An 18,163-nucleotide genomic window follows, 5' to 3' on the forward strand; every position below is an offset into this window, starting at 1 on the left:
GCCACGATCTAAGCTGCATCAACAAAGGCCTCTGGGGAGGCTGCTACGAACACCAAACCTACCACACACGGAGTCCTTCTGCCCGAAGTAGGCGGCGTCAAAGAGGTGGTCGGCTGTCTTCTCGAAGGAGGCCAGCATCAGCACGCTCTCCTTCATCTTGGCCAGGCCAAACCTAGTAATGCCCAGGACTTCACCCTGCGCCACGGGAGAGAGAGCCAGAGTGGTACTCATGCCACGTACAAAACGCATGCCCCGCCTTCCCTCAACAGAAGCAGCAAAAATCAGCAGAGCCGCAAGTCACAACCTCAGGTTTAAACAGGATCCTAACAGCTATCTGTCCCACCTGTGTCCCTCTGAGGCCATCAGCCACTGACAACACAGATCCTTACACTCACAGCCAGGTGCCATTGGAACAAAGACTCAAGAACTGAGAAGTAAAGAGTGGAAATATGTATATGTATAACTGATTCACTTTGCTGTACAGCAGAAACTAACAAAACATTGTAAATCAACTATACTCCAATAAAAATTAATTAAAAAAAGAACTGAAAAGTAGGGAATTCCCTGGCGGTCCAGTGGTTAGGACTCTGTGCTTTCACTGCTGAGGGTCTGGGTTCAATCCCTGGTTGGAGAACTAAGATCCTGCAAGCTGCACAGCACAGTCAAAAAAAAAAAAAAAAAATCCCTGAAAAGTAGAATTAAGAATCTAACTTTTAAAAAGGCAGTACTTCTGAAGATGTTTCTTATGGTTCAAAGAACTCAAAACTCAAATAATTTAAAAGCCTCAAAGTAGAAAAAGAGTTATGTAAATTTAGGTGCTTTCATTTAAAGGTATGTTGTGCCATCATTAAAAAAGTTTATTTATAAAGCTATGTAACAACATGGAAAACATTTATAATGTTAGAAAAAAGCCAGAATAAAAATGACATGCTTGGGACCTCCCTGGTGGTGCAGTGGTTAAGAATCTGCCTGCCAATGCAGGGGACACAGGTTCAAGCCCTGGTCCGGGAAGATCCCACATGCCGCGGAGCAACTAAGCCCGTGCGCCACAACTACTGAGCCTGTGCTCTAGAGCCCGTGAGCCACAACTACTGAGCCCACGTGCCACAACTACTGAAGGCCGCATGCCTAGAGCCCGTGCTCCCCAACGAGAGAAGCCACCGCAATGAGAAGCGCGCACACCACAATGAAGAGTAGCCCGCACTCGCCGCAACTAGAGAAAGCCGCGCGCAGCAACGAAGACCCAGCACGGCCAAAAATACCAACCTCAGTTCCCCCCTCAGATTATGTTAACTTGTTCTTTAACCTGGAAATGGCTACAGAAGAAGAGTGATGAATGGGTTTAACAGGGAATAAACCTCAGTTTGCCATGGAATCCTTGGGCTTTTGGCAATGGCTAGTTTTCTTTTAGGATAAAATTTCTAAAAAGGACAAAAACCATGCTCTGCCTCCTGCCATGAGGTTGTAATTTTCACGCTGGAATTTCACCAGTACACCCAAACCTGACCACTATACTTTGGTCTTGGGGTAACGGTGGTCATCACAGTTGGGCACGCTATGTGTCCTACAAGCTTCGTGCTCCCGAGACTGGGTTTGCGACGCCTGGCTGCCAGGCCCCCACGAACCTTGTAGGTCATGAGGTCGGAGAGCAGCATCACGTGCCGCCGGTCGATGCTCATGCCGTGGTTGACCATCGTGTACTGGATTTCGTTGATGATAGTCGTCCGGGCAGCTTCGATGCCCAGGGTTTTCTCCACCTGCGGAGGGCTAGGGTGAGCAGAGGCAGCCGCGTCCTCCTCTACCCTGCAGCTCCCGGCACCCCGTGCGCTTCCCCAGAGATGGGAGTGCAGACCGAGAGCAAACGGCAGGGTCGGAGGAGCATGCCAGGAGGGAGACGGGACGACGGCAAGGTGCCCCTGGCCGGAAGCAGTACCTCATATGTGTTGTTAGAGGTGGTTCGGGTGCCCTTCACACCGTGGGTGGCCATGACTGCCCGCAGGTTATCACCCTCCACCAGGAGCTTGTACTTCTCCTTTCCGCTCTGCTCGTCGATGTGGATGACAGCTCGGGACACCTCCGGGATGCCCTGCACCACCACCTGGACTCACAGACAGATACGTCTCCAGACCCCACAGTGCCTGCGGCCCCCACCCACCCGGGAGCCTGGGAAACCACAGCGGCTGTGAGAACTGGGGACGTCAGGGCCTGGGTCTGTGACTTTGACCACCCCATTTCCCGTGGTGATTGTCAGCAACATGCCAAACTTGGGAGTGCCTGTGTGCTGTTCTAGTGGTTGGGGGGAAGCAGAAGCTCAGGGGACCATGCCCCCTTCCACCACCAGTTTTATGAAAGAACAAAGAGAAAACGAACAGGCAGAGTTGGTGTGGCAGTGCTAAGAAGGAAACCGGAACCTGCCTGACTCCTTAGGGGTGCAGCAAAGAAAAGAAGAAACAGGGCGCCACCCTCAGTCTCAGCAGTGACAACGCCCTTGTGGCTTCCTGACACCTGGCTCTTCAAGTCAGAGGTGAGCGCGGTCCCTCCCTTTATGCCTCTCCAGGTATTAGGCTAGACGCGGTCCTGGAGAGGTGACCTGTGTCTCACCTTGGGGAGATCCTCTTTCAGAAACTGCAGCACGTAGTACATGGAGCTTTTGCTGTTCTCTCGGGGGGTGACACACACCACAGCCTCACCATGCACGGCCACGTCGCCAGGCTTCACGCGGAGCTTGGACATGCAGATGGAATACCTCACCGTCTCAGCGTTCACCTGTGAGGGATTGCACGCCCAGGACATTACTAGCAGGGTGTGGAGGCTGCGGTTCCAGTGTTTCTTGGTCTTTTTGCATCGTTGCCCCTCTAAGAAGCCTTTTCTGTCATTTTCCCCCCGATCTCTCTCCACATCACAATATTTTAATACCAGAGATATACTGTGCATTTATGTACTGTAATGTATACCTCTGTCTTATTCATTAAAGAGTAGATCCCCACCCTAACCCTTTTTTGCCATTGCTACCTGTACATAAACACCCATGATAATTAAGCCAGGTCAATCCACGCATCCAAAAACATCTCCTGAGCCAGCCAGGTACTGTGCTGGGGGCCCACAGGTGAGTAAGACACAGCTGGCACCACGGTCCTTCCAGATGCTGTAATGCTGTTATCACAGCAAATGGGTATTATGGCCTGCACAAAACCTCCACTGATTTCCTGTGTGCCCCTGGGTGGCAATGTCTGTGCTGGGGTCAGGTGTAGAGAGAAAATGTGAAGGTACAACAGACTCACAGAACAGACACTGAGTGAAAGCCTCTGCAGGGTTTCCTGTGCCTTGCGTAGCTCTTGCCCTAGTTTATCAGCGCCTATCTTGGGTCTAAAAGAGGATGACTTCCTCCACGCATTTAATTACGTGACTCACTTCCAGCCTCAGAAGTCTGATCCGTTCCAGGGAGAGCTTGACGAGAATAAAGCAATCGTCAGGAAGAAACACTTCTTCAATATACTCTGAAATCTGTGGTGTCAAAAGATCAGAATGTTCATCAGTCACCTTCCCTTCCCTCAGAGCATACAAGGCTCACTCTGTTTTTTTAAGGATACAGAGCAGTGTGGACACACTGACTAGCAAATGCACTACAAGTGGTTCTTACGCTTACTGGCAACACTGCTGGTTTGGTTTTCTTATTATTAAGAGGGATTTCTTCTTACCTCTCCCAGGAGGGTCTTCTCAATTCTCCCTTTCACGAGGCGAGCGTAATCTGCATCGTCGTCCTTGTCCAGCTGTGCTGTGATGATTGGAGTGCTGTGGGAAGGAAGGGCAAATGATGACAGCACAAGGAATGAGGCTGTTTGAAGACCACCGCTTTGTTAAGCCCGGGTACCACTTGCAGTCGTCATGTTAACAGCAACTGCAATTTACTGAGCGCTTACTGGAGTCAGGCATGCCACTGAGGGCTTCACATACACGTGCTCATGAGGCAGCCCACTCGATCAGTCACTGAGTGACTTTCACAACATTCTTCCTGGCCAAGAGAACCTACCTTTTCCTCTTTGGTCCTAATGAGTAGCTATTTCAGTTCTGTTCCCTGAGTAAACTGACCCTTCGTGTACTGCAGCTTCCTCCACTTCCACTGCCACCCCTACCATCTCCTCTTCAGGACACCTCCAGCTCCTCCAGCCACCAGCTAGGAGCTGCCATCCTCGCTGTCCTGGACGGCATCCCCCGAACGCACATTCCTGGGAGATCTGACCAACCTAGAGGAGGTAGGCAGAACTCCTGCCACCCTGGACATCTACAGGTGCTGTCCTAGAACCAAGTACAGCTTTCTTTCATTTAATGTTATACTGTCATTTCGTTAGACTCGGATCAGAGGTGAAACGTGATTTTGTCACTGAATGCGCTATAAGGTATTTCTATCTTTCCTAGTCTCACATCACCCACAAATCCTATCATGAAATCACCGGGGCGGGGGTGTGGGCGGACAGGGAGTGTGTCACAGCATATGACCATAGCTCAAGTGGTAGACACGTCAGTCAGGCCTAGTGAGGCTGGGAATAATGACACCAAAAGGATGAAATCTACACTGACACATGGTTCCAATTTTTCCAGGCATTTTTTTTAGGTTTCTCTCTTTCATGTGACTTGTGGCCATAAAGAACCATTGCATCAATTTTGACTCTATCCAGTTTGGACTTATTTTTTTCCAGTCTGGGTTTTTTAAAAGGCAAGATATGATTAACACAAGCATGCGTCACTCCGGAGTTTGAGAAACTGCCCGCTAGCATCTCTCTCTCTCTCTCTCTCACACACACACACACACACACACACACACACACACACACACACACACCCAAGAGAAACACTGTTTCTCAAGGATCATGACAGGTGAGTGTGAGAACAAGAGGGACACGGATGCGGGTACCTGATGGCTTTGGAAGCGTTGATGATCTCTTTGATGCGGGGCACACCCAGGGTGATGTTCATGGAGGCCACGCCCGCGAAGTGGAAAGTCTTCAGGGTCATCTGGGTGCCCGGCTCGCCAATGCTCTGGGCACAGAGTGCGCCCACCGCAGAACCTGGCTCCATCTGTGCCCTGAAAGGACAAGGTAGGGATGAAAAGTCCAGTAAAACTGCTAAGGAGACGGGGATGAAATGTACAGCATGGGAAATACAGACAATAATGATATAATATCTTTGTATGGTGGCAGATGGTAAAGTAAGCTTATCGTGGTGATCCTTTTGCAATATATAGAAATATCGAATCGCTATGTTGTGCACCTGGAACTTGCACAGTGTTGTAGATCAACTATACTTCAATTAAAAAGACAAAACCAGGAATTCCCTGGCAGTCCAGTGGTTAGGACTCCGAACTTTCACTGCCAGGGCCCGGGTGGGCCCAGGTTCAATCCCTGGTTGGGGAACTGGAAGTAAGATCCTGCAAGCCTCACGATGCAAGGGGGGGGAAAAAAAGGGGCCAAAAAAGACAAAACCAAAAACTGCTGGGGAGGCTACTGATTATCTCCTTTCAACAGAAAAAATACAGATGCCATCAGGGCCAGGAAGGAATTGGCAAGGACCCAGGCTAGGCTTGTGATCGGGGAAGCACCCGGCACAAATCAGTTACAGGTGCAGATGCGGGGACGTGATGCTCAGAGGGGTCCGATGACGACAGTGAATACCGCGTGGCTACCGGTGGTCAGCGTGGGATGACTGGAGAGGATCTAAGAGCTCTGCTAACAAATGGTACTGAAGGTGGACAGGGCAGCTGGCAATTGCCAAATATATCGGTAGTTTCTCTGCGGGGAGAGGGCAGTAGGAAATTTCTTTGCAATTATTTCCACATCTTGGAGCACCCAGCCTGTCTAGCCACTGGAGTCCCTAGGGAAGAGGTGACAGAACCTGCTCAATGCTGGCAGTCAGTAAGCGGTGTGGGCGCAGGATTTTGTTTCCTGGGGAAACAGGAAGCATACAAGAGACCCAGGTGACTGCCGGGCAGTCTAAGACAGTTAGCATCCTTACCTCATGTACTTGTCCCTACACGTCTCCAGAAACTTTTCTATTTGGGTGGGGGTGATCCGGTCCAACTGGTACAGCACCCGGGGCTGGAAGGAAAAAAGCCAAGTATGAGTCAGGGCTGGCAGCAATGGAAAATACCTCCATGTCCTGACACATCTGGGAGGGCCGTTACCTCTGTTGTGCCGTTATCGTTGATGCCATATTTATCTCGGGTTTTCTTGATCTTCTCAGAAACCTCCTTAATAAATTTTTTTATCTCCTGAAAGATTACACAACAAACATCAGATACATATTTCTCAGCAATCTGGATGACATGATTCGTTTTGTAAACTTCAGTAACGTGACGGGTCCATCCTATTTTAGTGGCAGCTAAATATGACACTGTAAAGGGTACGAAATGGATACAGGTTCTATTACAAAATGTTTTTCCAAGGAACACGACACACCATCCACACCCCGGACACATCATTCATTGGTTTAGTGTTTCTAAGGCCTTTTTACTCTGATGATGCTTCATATGTATAGAGTGACGGCAGGACAGCCCTTCCCACTTGCCGCCTTCTCTTCTCTCCCCTGGCACACCCTGCTGCCCACATTCACGCAGCCCAGAGTAAGTACAATTGAACCACTTGTACTTTTAGTCTCTAGACTGATAACTTTTTGAGGTTTCTTTTGCAGTTGTGCTGGTCAATTTAAATACTACGAAGTATGGTTTTGTAGACACATGTACATTTCAAACACTTGCCTTCATTTCAAAGGAAACACTCCCAAGTCCCAGCTTTGTCTCTGACCCTCAGCTCTGCACTGGTCCCCCATCATGCTCCCTTCCCCCACACAGTCAGAACTTTGTAAGGTCTCCAGGAAACCACTCTCCAAGCTGGAAATGAAACATTGGCGTATCTGCTGTTCCCACTGTACTTAAGAACAGCACTCTACGCCCCGGGACGATGACAAAATGGAGCAAGAAAAAGGGGGAAAAGCACACCATGTGGAGGATCCATAGGGCACGGCTAGAGACGACAGGCCTAAGTTTTCTGGAAACTGCTCTGAGGGGAAAACCCATCTGCTTTACAATTTATAGTGTGTGGGTGAAATAAACCCAGCCTCAAGGTCACTCCTAGAACCAGGATCAGCTAGCATCTCCTCTCGGGGAGTTCTCACGGAGGGTATGGTACGCTTTCACGAAGCACACCCATCCACGTCCTGCTGCCAGGGGGCCAGCAGCGTGGGACTGACTGTTTTTTTTTTTTTTTTTTTAATTTTTTTTTAGACGTTACTTTTTTTTTTTAATATTTATTTATTTATTTACTTATTTATTTTTGGTTGTGTTGGGTCTTCGTTTCTGTGTGAGGGCTTTCTCTAGTTGCGGCAAGCGGGGGCCACTCTTCATTGCGATGCGCGGGCCTCTCACTATCGTGGCCTTTCTTGTTGCAGAGCACAGGCTCCAGACGCGCAGGCTCAGTAGTTGTGGCTCACGGGCCTAGTTGCTCCGCGGCATGTGGGATCTTCCCAGACCAGGGCTCGAACCCGTGTCCCCTGCATTGGCAGGCAGATTCTCAACCACTGAGCCACCAGGGAAGCCCTGGGACTGACTCTTAGAGCACTTCTCCGGTGAGCTGAGGGCACACCCGGTGCAGTAGCAGTGTCCTTCACAGGCTGCTCATCGGCCGCTCTGGTTTGATCCAGGGGCGTTGTTGAGAGTATGGGAAAGGGTGGAGAGACTGCACTTCCCCTCAGCAGCCCTCAGGGGAATATAATTCCCCTCAGTGGTTTCGGACAAATTGTGCGGGCACTCTGGCCAACTACAGGCGCCCAGCTGCTCCGCGCGGCAGGCTGAGGGCGGATCCACACACCCGGACGGACCAGTGGGCGGGCCCGAGGACTGGATGCATGCTGTAGTGGCTGCAAAGCCTCATGAGGTCTTGATTCTTGATTCCGAGGCCGGCTGAGGGGCCCCAGGAAGACCAGCATGCCTGCCCAGAGTCTGCTCAATCTATATCACATAGTTGAAAACATCACAAGTTTTGTCTGAAACAAATGTTTCAAAAAGCAGACTGAACAGAAGCCCACTTTTGCAAAAACAAAATCCTCTAACGCAGGGGTCCCCGACCCTTGGGCCACGGACCGCTACCAGTGCGCGGCCTGTTAGGAACCGGGCCGCCCAGCAGGAGGTGAGCGGCGGGCGGGTGGGCGAGCGAGCGATGCTTCATCTGCTGCCCCCCGTCGCTCGCATTACTGCCTGAACCTCCCCACCCCCGTCCATGGAAAAACTGTCTTCCACGAAACTGCTCCCTGGTGCTGAAGAAGTTGGGGACTGCTTGCTGCCATAAGGCACCTACAGAGAGCCTAACACTTAACTAGCCAGGTTTTATCCTAACACTGCAAAAATAAATCTCTTTAGCCTCCCATAGACTAACGAGCAATTTCTAGTTACTATCTTTGCTGAAAGCAAACCACTAAAACTTCTGAGGTCCACATGGTCCATGTTCACAAGCTCTTCTTCGTCAGCTGCTGCCCAGCCTGGCAAGCTCTCCCTGTGGGGCAGCAGGGCACTGGCCCCATCGCTCTAGAGCAGAGGCCACTCGGGCTGACTAAGGTCAGGGGCTTGGCCAAGACAAGAGGCCCCTCTACAAAGTCAAATGCCTTCTCCACAGTCTGCTCTCAGGACAGGGGTTTTCTGCAATGTCATCTTTGCCCACTGGGCATTTCAGTCTGTCTCCTAGGAGCCCAGGTGATCAGGGGGCTACGTGGGTGGAATCCACCACATCTTGGCTGCCCCTTGCTCATGAACACAGGTTTCCCATGACTGTCCTTGTTGGGCAACTCTCCTCATTGACAAAGCGTGGAAATACGTGGAGGGTTACCATGCCGCTCAGCCATCATTCTATGCAGAAAAGACTTTTATTTAAGAAAGGACTTTTACTAATTTACAAGAACTTGAAAATTCTCAAGAGACTCTTTAAAGAGAAACTCTCCAGGCTTACTTATTAATTACAGGTTTGAGGCCACGTTTTCAGATACAGTTAGTTATTACAAACCACAGGTGGAAATTAGAGCTGGAGAGGGCAGTGGGACAATCTCTCCTGGTGTGGCTCTGCCTAAAACTGTGAATCTTCAAAAGCGATAATACCCACTTCCACTTAATTTTTCCCCTGTATTATTCAGTATTAAGAGCCTCCTTTACATGGGTGACGTCCTCCCTGAGCCTACTTGTCTAGCTGTGGTTGTGTCCTTTAGGGCGAACTTCTGAAAGCCCTCTTGAACCAGATGTTGCCGTTCGATTGCCAGAGCCCAAGGCCAAGCAGACCAGGGGGTTTTCATCTGTGAGAAACTCCGCACACATGTGCAGTCAAGAGCACACACCTCAAACCATTCCCCAGCTCAGGTGCTGGAAAGGACAGTTTTCAGCTGCCACCCACGTGGACATGCTTCTGGTGGCTTTGCTGAAAGGAATGACTTCCCTTACACAAGAGTTAGGGCAGATATTCTGGAAGTTAGGTTAAAAGGAAAAAAGCTCACTTTTTGGAAATGAAAACTGAAATAAGCTACTAAGAATTCAGCTGGACCAACCCATGCATACTACAGGAACTCAGAACACGGCAGCTGGCAGGCAGTTAATCACACAACTGACCAGCAGCTAACTCTCACACTCAGTCCACAGTGCGTCTGTGAGCACAGCTGTCGGCCTCTGGCAGGGCCAGGGCTCAGCACCACCCAGAAGCTGCCTCTGTCTCCTCAGCTCTGACACGGGCCATGGCCGGACAACATTTCAGCAGCTCAGAAAAATCTGCTCTGGCCAGTGGATTTCGGACCCTCTTGGCAAATCAATCTGAGCCCAGATTGTGAGCCACTGGAGGGCGAGGACATGTTCAATCACCTCTGTGTCCCTGTGATCTGTGGGGCGTACAGTACGAGGGGACGGCTGAACAAGTGCTCACTGAACCCACAAGTGCTGCTGGTCAGGGGGTTACCGTCAAACCGCGTCTAAGACAAGAAAGGACCAGTCCAAGGTGATGAACAGGGAAGTCCTGTTTGCCAGAACCGGGACAGAAATCTGTGGTCCCCGGGCCTGGCAGACAGCTGGGGTGCAGCAGAACTACTCCTCCACGCTCGGCAGCCACAGCATGTTAAGCACATTACCTCGTTATATTTCTCATAGCCTGTCTCAGTTAGGGTCTTCAAGGAGAAACAGAAACATAAATAAGTAAATATAATCGTGAAGAAAAATGAAATCACACTTCTCATTTGTTACTTAAGAAAAAAAAAAAAAGAAAAAAAAAGCTATGAAAAAACCAAACCAAAACCAAAACAAAGGCACTCAGCCTAGTCAGACTCTTAATTTTAAATATATTAAGATCTGGAAGAGTCTCTTTTTCACCTTTCACATCTTGTCATGTGAAAGAACAGAGTGAAGCGCTTGTAACTAAAACATTCTTATTTACGTTTTTTACTATTTTTATTTTTGATATACTTCAAGGGATACATTTGTGCTATATTTGAATCACCAATCAGTACACAAAGGGAACCAGGTACTGATTCCTGTATCCTTTTGCTTTTTGTTTTGGCCACGCTGCTTTTGATCATAACCATGATTATAAACAGGAAGGAGCAGGTCAGTGAAATAAAAATGAACCAAAAAAACCTAAAGAGGATGTCAAGGTAACAGGTCCCTGGAAGAAAATGGAAGGCTGACTCTGTGCATTTCTAACCCATGTTACAGTAAGAAAAAAAACAATTTAAAATGATAATGGTATTAAGTAAATGCTATGACATCATTTACTGTACAAGACACAATAAATGGCATTAAAACAATGCTACTACTATTACAAATGATTGGGATTCAGAACAACCGAGGAAGGAGATGGCCCACAGGATGAAAATGTGGGTTGTAGGGGGTTGACAGGGACAGGGTTAAAAAAAAATCAGTTCTCTAACTAAAGCATTTTTCTTCTACCAGGGAAACACTTGCGCAAAAGACAAACTAAGAAAGACATGAGATAAATTCTTTATGTTGACTGCTGAGATTCTGCCTGGGCCAGTCTTAAATTTTTTAACAAGAAACACTCTTACATAAACACCCACCCAGCTTATAAACTGCACTGCTGGCACTTGGCGAACAATTCCTTGGTGACAGCAGAGCCGGGTGCATGGCCCCCGCGGAGCTCACCTGCAGGAAGCTGTCCTGGCAGCAGAGAAACTCATTCTTCTTCGTGATGGACTCAGCAGTCAGGAGCAGCTCATTCTTACTGAGAGCAGGCTCGCTCTGGCACGGGAAGACGGCCTCGGGTATCAAAAGGAAACAGAGTGATGTGGGGGGCAGTATTGGAGGAAGGAATTTACAAGAGACAAAACAACCTCACTCAGAGTGAGCTTTTAGCAACCTGTGATGTTTTTTTTTTCTTTCAAAACAAATTGTAGACTCTACCTTTAATATGAAGGTGAAAACGGGATAAACTGATACTCCATCTTAATACAAAGGCTTGTGGGCCATTCAGTGGGTATCATGCCATTTCTCCCCAACCTTCACCCCACCCCAGATTTGCACTAAAATCACAAATTGTTGTTTTTTAAAAAGAGCCCAAAATTTCGAGAGTGAAAATATTCCCCCACCTCCAAGCTCATGGGGTTTCCCCTAAAGTTTTAATGGTTGCACATCACCCTAATGGACGGACCAGTCTGTATTTGACCTGTCCTCCACTGATGGTCTGTGTCTGCTATAAACAATTCTGGAAGAACATTCTTGGCACATTTAGATCATTTTTGTAGGGCAAATTCCTGTAAGTGGAACTTAAATATTGGTCAAAGGCACCCACATTTAAATTCAGATCAGTGTTGTCCAGCTACCTCTCAAAAAGATTGTTCTAAATTATACCCCCAGTTAAAGCGTGTGAAATGTGCCTGCTTCTCCACACCCATGGCTTTAACACCGTCTCTATTACACTTTACTAGATACAGACAAGAAGACAAAGCCCTCTTCTATTGGCATTTGATTACTACCAATAACTAGACTTTGAAATTGAGAAACTATTTTTCCTTTAATACTTGGGGGAAATTATGCAAAGGAACACAAAAAAGAAAAATACTAACTCAGTGGTTGGGTAGATATGACAGCATTAACTGTGTGCTATGCCAAAGGGCACCTCCATTCTAAAGAACTGGCCTTGAAAACACTGACAGATATAATGCTAAATCTTACTTTGATGTTGTCCAGAACTCTTTTAAACTCCAAGGGTTCATCTTTTCCCTCCATGGCTGCAGGATCTAAGCCATCTCCCCCGTAAATGAACTGGATGATATCGCCTGTAGAGCTTCGGACTGTCAAATCATACTGTGAGCAAAGATCTTCAAGGGACTTTACGAGCCTCCTCTAAAGTAAAAGGAGGAGAGGAGACAAAAGCTCAGCTGCTTTGAGAAGACTACTCACGCATAAAGAGGTTGAGATTTGCAACTCTGAGTTTCAAGGTTACCAGCGTTTTAATCACATAAAAACAATTTATTAGAAATCCCTTAAAAAGAGTCCCCTGACTGCAAGAACAGGCCCACAAGGGCCTCACTAGCCTGTGCGGTGGGATTTAGAATATGCTCCAGCCTCCAGTGTATTAGAATACATGCAATTTAAACCCCAACACCCCCGAAGGACTCTGCAAACACTGTTTTCCTAGGCTGCTTCGCCTTCCCTCTCTGTCTCCCTAAGGTATAAATTAATGCAATTGCTTTGCATTTCTAAACACAACTTAATCCAGGACCCCTGTAGACTTCAATATGAATTACAGAGGATCAGGTGCAGGCCACCTTCTGGGACAGAGTGGGAAGAAGAGAGAACAGGAATGGCATTGCGTTTGAACCAGCAGGCAGCAGCGATTTCTCAAGTCTGCTTAGGGAGAACCTCCCACCAGCAGAACACTCCAGCCAGCAATGTGATGGGGGCTCAGGGAGTTAAAAAGAAAGAAATCTTCCTCCAGGCAACTTCAAAACAAAAATCACTCATGCCACAACTAATTTGTTCTAGGCTAACACATTGCTCTGGGAAAGCCATACTCTCCACTTCAAAAAAGGTGAAGACAAAAAATAAAGTCAACAGACATTTGGGCAAGAGTGGTAAAAGCAGTTCACAGGCTGTTAGGTTTCTGACAAAAGCAGCACACTCCAAAGCTAAAGGGCAATTTCCCATCAAAAGATGATTAAAAGGGAAGCAGTTATCAGTAATGCTACAGGAGGTCCAGACGAGGTTATGGAAATAGGTGTGTACTGACTCGGGTCCATTTCGCCCTCATCATTGTGTGCTCTGGCTCACTCATTCGCATCTCTGGTTTATCAGTCCTGGTTTCCCAGTAATGCAAAGGGCCGTGTTTCTCAATCCACGGTGGGGAGAAAAGGGACACAAAGCCACAGCAGTTCATGGCCTAGCAACTTGGATTGTTAACTTCATCATGTGTTGTAAGTAGATAAATACATCAAAAAATTAAAAACAAACAAACAGAGATTATGGAGTACAGAGTAGAAATGAGAATTAGACACTGGTGAGAAATCCTTTCCTTGTGGTCTTATGGAAGAACAAGGTAGGATGTGTTTTCACCCCTCTGCCATCAGGGGTACTTCTGCGGCAGTCTGAGAAGCACAGGCATAGAGGAGTGTCTAGCTCAGCCCTGTCCCCGGAGACTACTATCTTACACCTGTACATACAATGGAGAAAAAGCCAGCCCTCCAAGTGTGTCCAAGCCCTCCTGCGGGCACTGGAATAGGTTCTTGGAGTCTCTTAGAGTGGTATTAGTAATGGGTTATATAAATAGTTGCACAGTGAGAAGCAGAGTCCTCTCAATTTGTAATCACGAGGTAGGTACTGTCACCCCACCTCCGTGTATTAGGAATCAGAGGCTCAGTGAGGTTCGATGACGTGCTCTGGGATGCATTTGGGTCCATGCTCTCCTCCAGCAATGCTTTGGTACATGTGGTTCCGGCCTGGTCTTCATCATTCGAAGGACATTGTGTGATTTGGAACATACTACCTTTGTATGTTGTTTATTTCTAGGGTACCCTACATCTCTCAATTTTTCCTTTTAAATACCAAGACTGGATAAATTAGAGCTCAGGTACAAAATAAGCAAACACTCAGCAGTCAAGATCTGCAGACCCTATCCTGCTTCATTGCTAATGGCCTACATTTCTTCAGGTTACCTGCATGTATCCTGTTTCAGCTGTCTTCACGGCTGTGTCAACCAGACCTTCCCGGCCAGCCATCGTGTGGAAGAAAAACTCGGTTGGTGTCAAACCTGAATAAAAGCTGTTAGCCACAAAGCCTTTGGCAGCTGGGAGCTAAAGAGAGGTAGGAAAAAAAGAAAAATCTAACAAAAAAGTTCAAGGTCCACAATTCCAAAGCCCATTCAAATCAGAAAATGCCTCAACTTCAGACTATAAATACCCAGCCAATGCACTCTCATGTTTTATGCCCTTTCCTAAAGGAGAAACAATTTAGCCCAGACCATCCTTACCAGAGACAAGGAGGGTGAGGCCCCAGCCAGGGTTGGTGCTGGTGCCACTGGCAGCCAGGTGGCTCGTGACAGAGAAACCAAAGCTTGGGCTGCTACCCCTAGACCAGGGAGGCAGTTACCAACCTCGGTTCAGAGGGCACCCTGCTGACTGTGACAGCTTGCCCCTGCCCTGGGAAACGACTCCTCCCAAGACACCCTTCCTGTGGGCCAGACCTGTCCAACTCCAAAACATAACCGTGTGCTGCTAATGTTTATGGGGATTCATTTTTGGGCTGTTGAAAATATTCTAAAATTAGACTGTGATGATGATCATACAACTCTGTGAACATACTAAGCTGCTGAACTCTACACTTTAAATGGGTGAATATTATGATAAATGAAATGTATCTCAAAAAAAAAAACCTGTAAAAAGAAACAAACATATATAAAACACCATATGAAATGCCAAATGGCCTTTGATCTGGATAGGTCTGTGTTCCTTAGAGGACAACTCAGATGAACAGGCTAACCTCCTGCTTCCCTGTTTCATTTAAGGGGCAGCTGGCATTTCTAGGCAGGCACCATCTACTCCGAAGTCTAGCACTGGATATCCCTGGCATCTCTTCTAAATTGGTCAGGCTTTGACTCTGAGCCAGATAAGCATAGTCAGGTACCTCTCCAGTGACCAGCTGGCTGCCTGACCTCTAGTGATTTCTGATCTTGGGCAGAGAACCTGAGTTGTTCCTGAGGCCGCCTGATACAGAGAATATCTGTCCATTCTCAGTACAGTAGTCCTATCTCCCCAGGAGGGGCTGGACAGAAATCCTACAGTTCCACCGGGCAGGAGCAGCTGGGGCATCTCTGCTTCAGTGCGAATAGCAGCTGACTCCATCCAGAATTTACTAAGTGACCAAATCTGCTCTAAGTTGTGCTCTGCTGACACTAGTGTCTAGACCACGAGGGCCAATGGAACCCAGGAGTCATTTACAAGCAGAGTTTAAGAACTCCAGAGAGGAAAACTTGGAATTTCCCGGTCATTTTACATGTTCACAGTTTAAAAATCCTTATACTTTTATGTAAGTGCCCCCCAAGTAAGCATACAGATTGAATGCACATGTTATGATAACTACACATTTTGAACACTTAAGGTAAGTTGGATGGGAATCTGAAATCCTCCCTCTTGGTCCAAACTCAAGTTATACAGCTCTGAGTTTAACAAGGCTCCTTCTACAGGACTCAGGTTTGGGTTGCAGAGGGAATAACCCTGAGCGGCCGCCACCCTTATACACCAGCTCCAGGAGCCCCTTGGTTGGCAGCCCCAGAGCTTCCGTGACTCTCTTCTGCACTGCTGAAGGTTGTCCTTCAAAGTTCTGCCTCATCCGCTACTGCTTACCTTTGAGTGTTTTTCAAAGTGAGGCAAGGACCTGTTTTCAAAGCCATCTGGCACTCGAGAGCCACTGATGGCTTGCTGTCCCACACAGGCAATCATCTGTGATATGTTAATGAAGGAACCTGGGGAAGCAGGTCAGGAATGTAACATTCATTTACCAAAATGACATTAAATGAAGTGCAAGCAGATCTGTGGGATAAAACAGGAATACATGGCACAGCCCCCTATCCTCAACAAGTTCATAGTCTAGGGACAGTAAAAGTCAGAACTAGAGTAACACAGGGTAGAGCTGTCAGTAACACAAGAAAGGCCGAGCAGGGCTAGAGCTGCTCAGGGGTGAACGAGCACTTTGCGGCTGGAGGAAAGACTTCCAGGGGAGTCTTCCAGAAGGCAGCGGCAACCAGCTGGACATCTGGAGGACATTATGACTTAGACATAGAAGACGTGGGGGAGGAATTCCAAAGTGGGTGGGAGAGTGGGAAGCAAAGACATAGGATAGGAGTGTGGGGTACGTACCAGGAGCAGGGAGTAGGAGAATATGGGGTGAAAGGCAGCAAGATTAAAGAGACTGGACTTTATTCTGGCAAAAATTTACAGAAACAGGAAAAGCAGGAGGTTCGGAATTTGAGTGCAGTATCATGAAACCTAATGCTTTTAGGTTCTGGCTAACTATGACATTTAAGTGTTCTTAATTATCATCAAACACATTATTTTAAAAATCCGCAGGTTTTCTTTCTTTTCTTTAAAAAATAACGTCAAGTTTACTCAAAGCACCCTCAAACTCAGAAACCCACACACATGACCAGTAAGTTTCTCCAAAGGGGTGAGACTTCTAAAAATGCAAATAATTAAGTCTCTTTCTCTATGTATTATTCAAAAAACTTCAGGCCTGGGCTTCCCTGGTGGCGCAGTGGTTGAGAATCCGCCTGCCAATGCGGGGGACACGGGTTTGAGCCCTGGTCTGGGAAGATCCCACATGCCGCGGAGCGACTAGGCCCGTGAGCCACAATTGCTGAGCCTGCGTGTCTGGAGCCTGTGCTCCACAACAAGAGAGGCCGCGATAGCGAGAGGCCTGCGCACCGTGATGAAGAGCGGCCGCCACTTGCCGCAACTAGAGAAAGCCCTCGCACAGAAACGAAGACCCAACACAGCCATAAATAAATAAAATTAAAAAAAAAAAGAACAAAAAAACAAAACAAAAAACCCAAAACTTAAAAAAAAAAACAAACAAAAAACTTCAGGCCCTTATAAACAAAAAGCCTGAAGTTCTTTTTTTTTTTGCAGCGCAGCTTGTGGGATTTTAGTTCCCTGACCAGGGATTGAACCTGGGCCCTGGCAGTGAAAGCCTAGAGTCCTAACCACTGGACCACCAGGGAATTGCCAGGCCTGAAGCTCTGACTCGCATTTTCTAGAACACAACCAGCCAGCCCACATGCAGCGCAGTGACAGCAGCGGCCGGAGGGGGGCACTCACCTTTAGAGCCGCACAGAGCCATGGTGAGGGGGCTGTTGCTCTTATCCAGCTCCCGGAGGCAGGCGCTGCCCGCGTGGTCGCGGATCACGGACAGCTCCTTCAGGATCAAAGCCTGGCAGGAGAAAGGGAGATGCGTGGTGGCTCTGTGATTACCAAAGTTCAATGAGACGTTTAAGGAAATGTGAAGAATTTCAGCAAGATGTCAGATTTCAGCAAGACGTCAGCAGATAAAAGGTTTCAGAGCCTTAGAAGACCAAGATAGCCTGTCTCTACAGACTGACATCTTCCACAGGCTGCCATAATCGGTGTGTAAGGAAAAAATGATCAGTAACAAAACCTTGGGAAATTCTTTAAACGGCCAATAAATGTGCTTGCTTGGCTTTGTGTACGGTACCCTACACGGCAATATATCCGTATATATGTGACTGTACATACTCATGCATGTGTATACTGTGTGTAAACAAATATAATATCTTATACTTTATAACAAATTATGTAATATGTAGTAAAAGAGAGTTGCTTGTGCTATTGTAAAATTTGTCTCTCTGCTAAGAACACATTTGAATTACCACCAGTTAAGCATGTTATGGGGTGACTCTATAGGAATATTCTAGTCCATGAGCTCATCCAGATTGTGATCTCTCAACTCACAACTTACAATGCTGAAGCAGTTAGGAGTCATGCTTCCCTTAAAAATGAGTGCAGCTGAGGCCTCAAGTAATTTTCTATGTGAGAAACACCCATTTCTCTCTCTCTCTGTTTTTCTTTAAGAGTTAGTGAGATTAAGAATGAGCTAAATGCCATCCACCAGAGGGCAGACAGCAGA

At 47.5% G+C, this 18,163-nt stretch overlaps 1 protein-coding gene and 1 long non-coding RNA gene across 4 annotated transcripts in view; one reads left to right on the forward strand and one right to left on the reverse strand.

Annotated features, from left to right (window-relative positions):
* Positions 1 to 18,163, forward strand: part of LOC309604610 — a 105,035-nt gene that overhangs the window by 80,749 nt on the left and 6,123 nt on the right. The window lies entirely within an intron of this gene.
* Positions 1 to 18,163, reverse strand: part of POLR3A (RNA polymerase III subunit A) — a 56,364-nt gene that overhangs the window by 8,717 nt on the left and 29,484 nt on the right. For 2 of the 3 annotated variants that reach the window (XR_014249396.1, XM_082408738.1), the window contains exons 17-31: positions 17,338 to 17,449; positions 15,868 to 15,986; positions 14,182 to 14,319; positions 12,203 to 12,373; positions 11,174 to 11,287; positions 10,147 to 10,182; positions 6,179 to 6,265; positions 6,010 to 6,092; positions 4,913 to 5,083; positions 3,699 to 3,792; positions 3,412 to 3,504; positions 2,602 to 2,766; positions 1,934 to 2,098; positions 1,626 to 1,757; positions 63 to 195 (exon numbers count right to left, since the gene is read on the reverse strand). Coding sequence is in view for 2 of the 3 variants with exons in the window: in XM_082408738.1 (XP_082264864.1) it covers positions 63 to 195; positions 1,626 to 1,757; positions 1,934 to 2,098; positions 2,602 to 2,766; positions 3,412 to 3,504; positions 3,699 to 3,792; positions 4,913 to 5,083; positions 6,010 to 6,092; positions 6,179 to 6,265; positions 10,147 to 10,182; positions 11,174 to 11,287; positions 12,203 to 12,373; positions 14,182 to 14,319; positions 15,868 to 15,986; positions 17,338 to 17,449 (1,813 nt within the window). In the remaining variant the exon portion in view is untranslated. The remainder of the gene's footprint in view (positions 1 to 62; positions 196 to 1,625; positions 1,758 to 1,933; positions 2,099 to 2,601; positions 2,767 to 3,411; positions 3,505 to 3,698; positions 3,793 to 4,912; positions 5,084 to 6,009; positions 6,093 to 6,178; positions 6,266 to 10,146; positions 10,183 to 11,173; positions 11,288 to 12,202; positions 12,374 to 14,181; positions 14,320 to 15,867; positions 15,987 to 17,337; positions 17,450 to 18,163) is intronic. The other variant, XM_082408739.1, reaches the window with a different exon arrangement.

Source organism: Balaenoptera borealis (assembly GCF_965194805.1).
Source record: "Balaenoptera borealis genome assembly, chromosome: 10".
NCBI classification, from domain to species: Eukaryota; Metazoa; Chordata; class Mammalia; order Artiodactyla; family Balaenopteridae; genus Balaenoptera; species Balaenoptera borealis.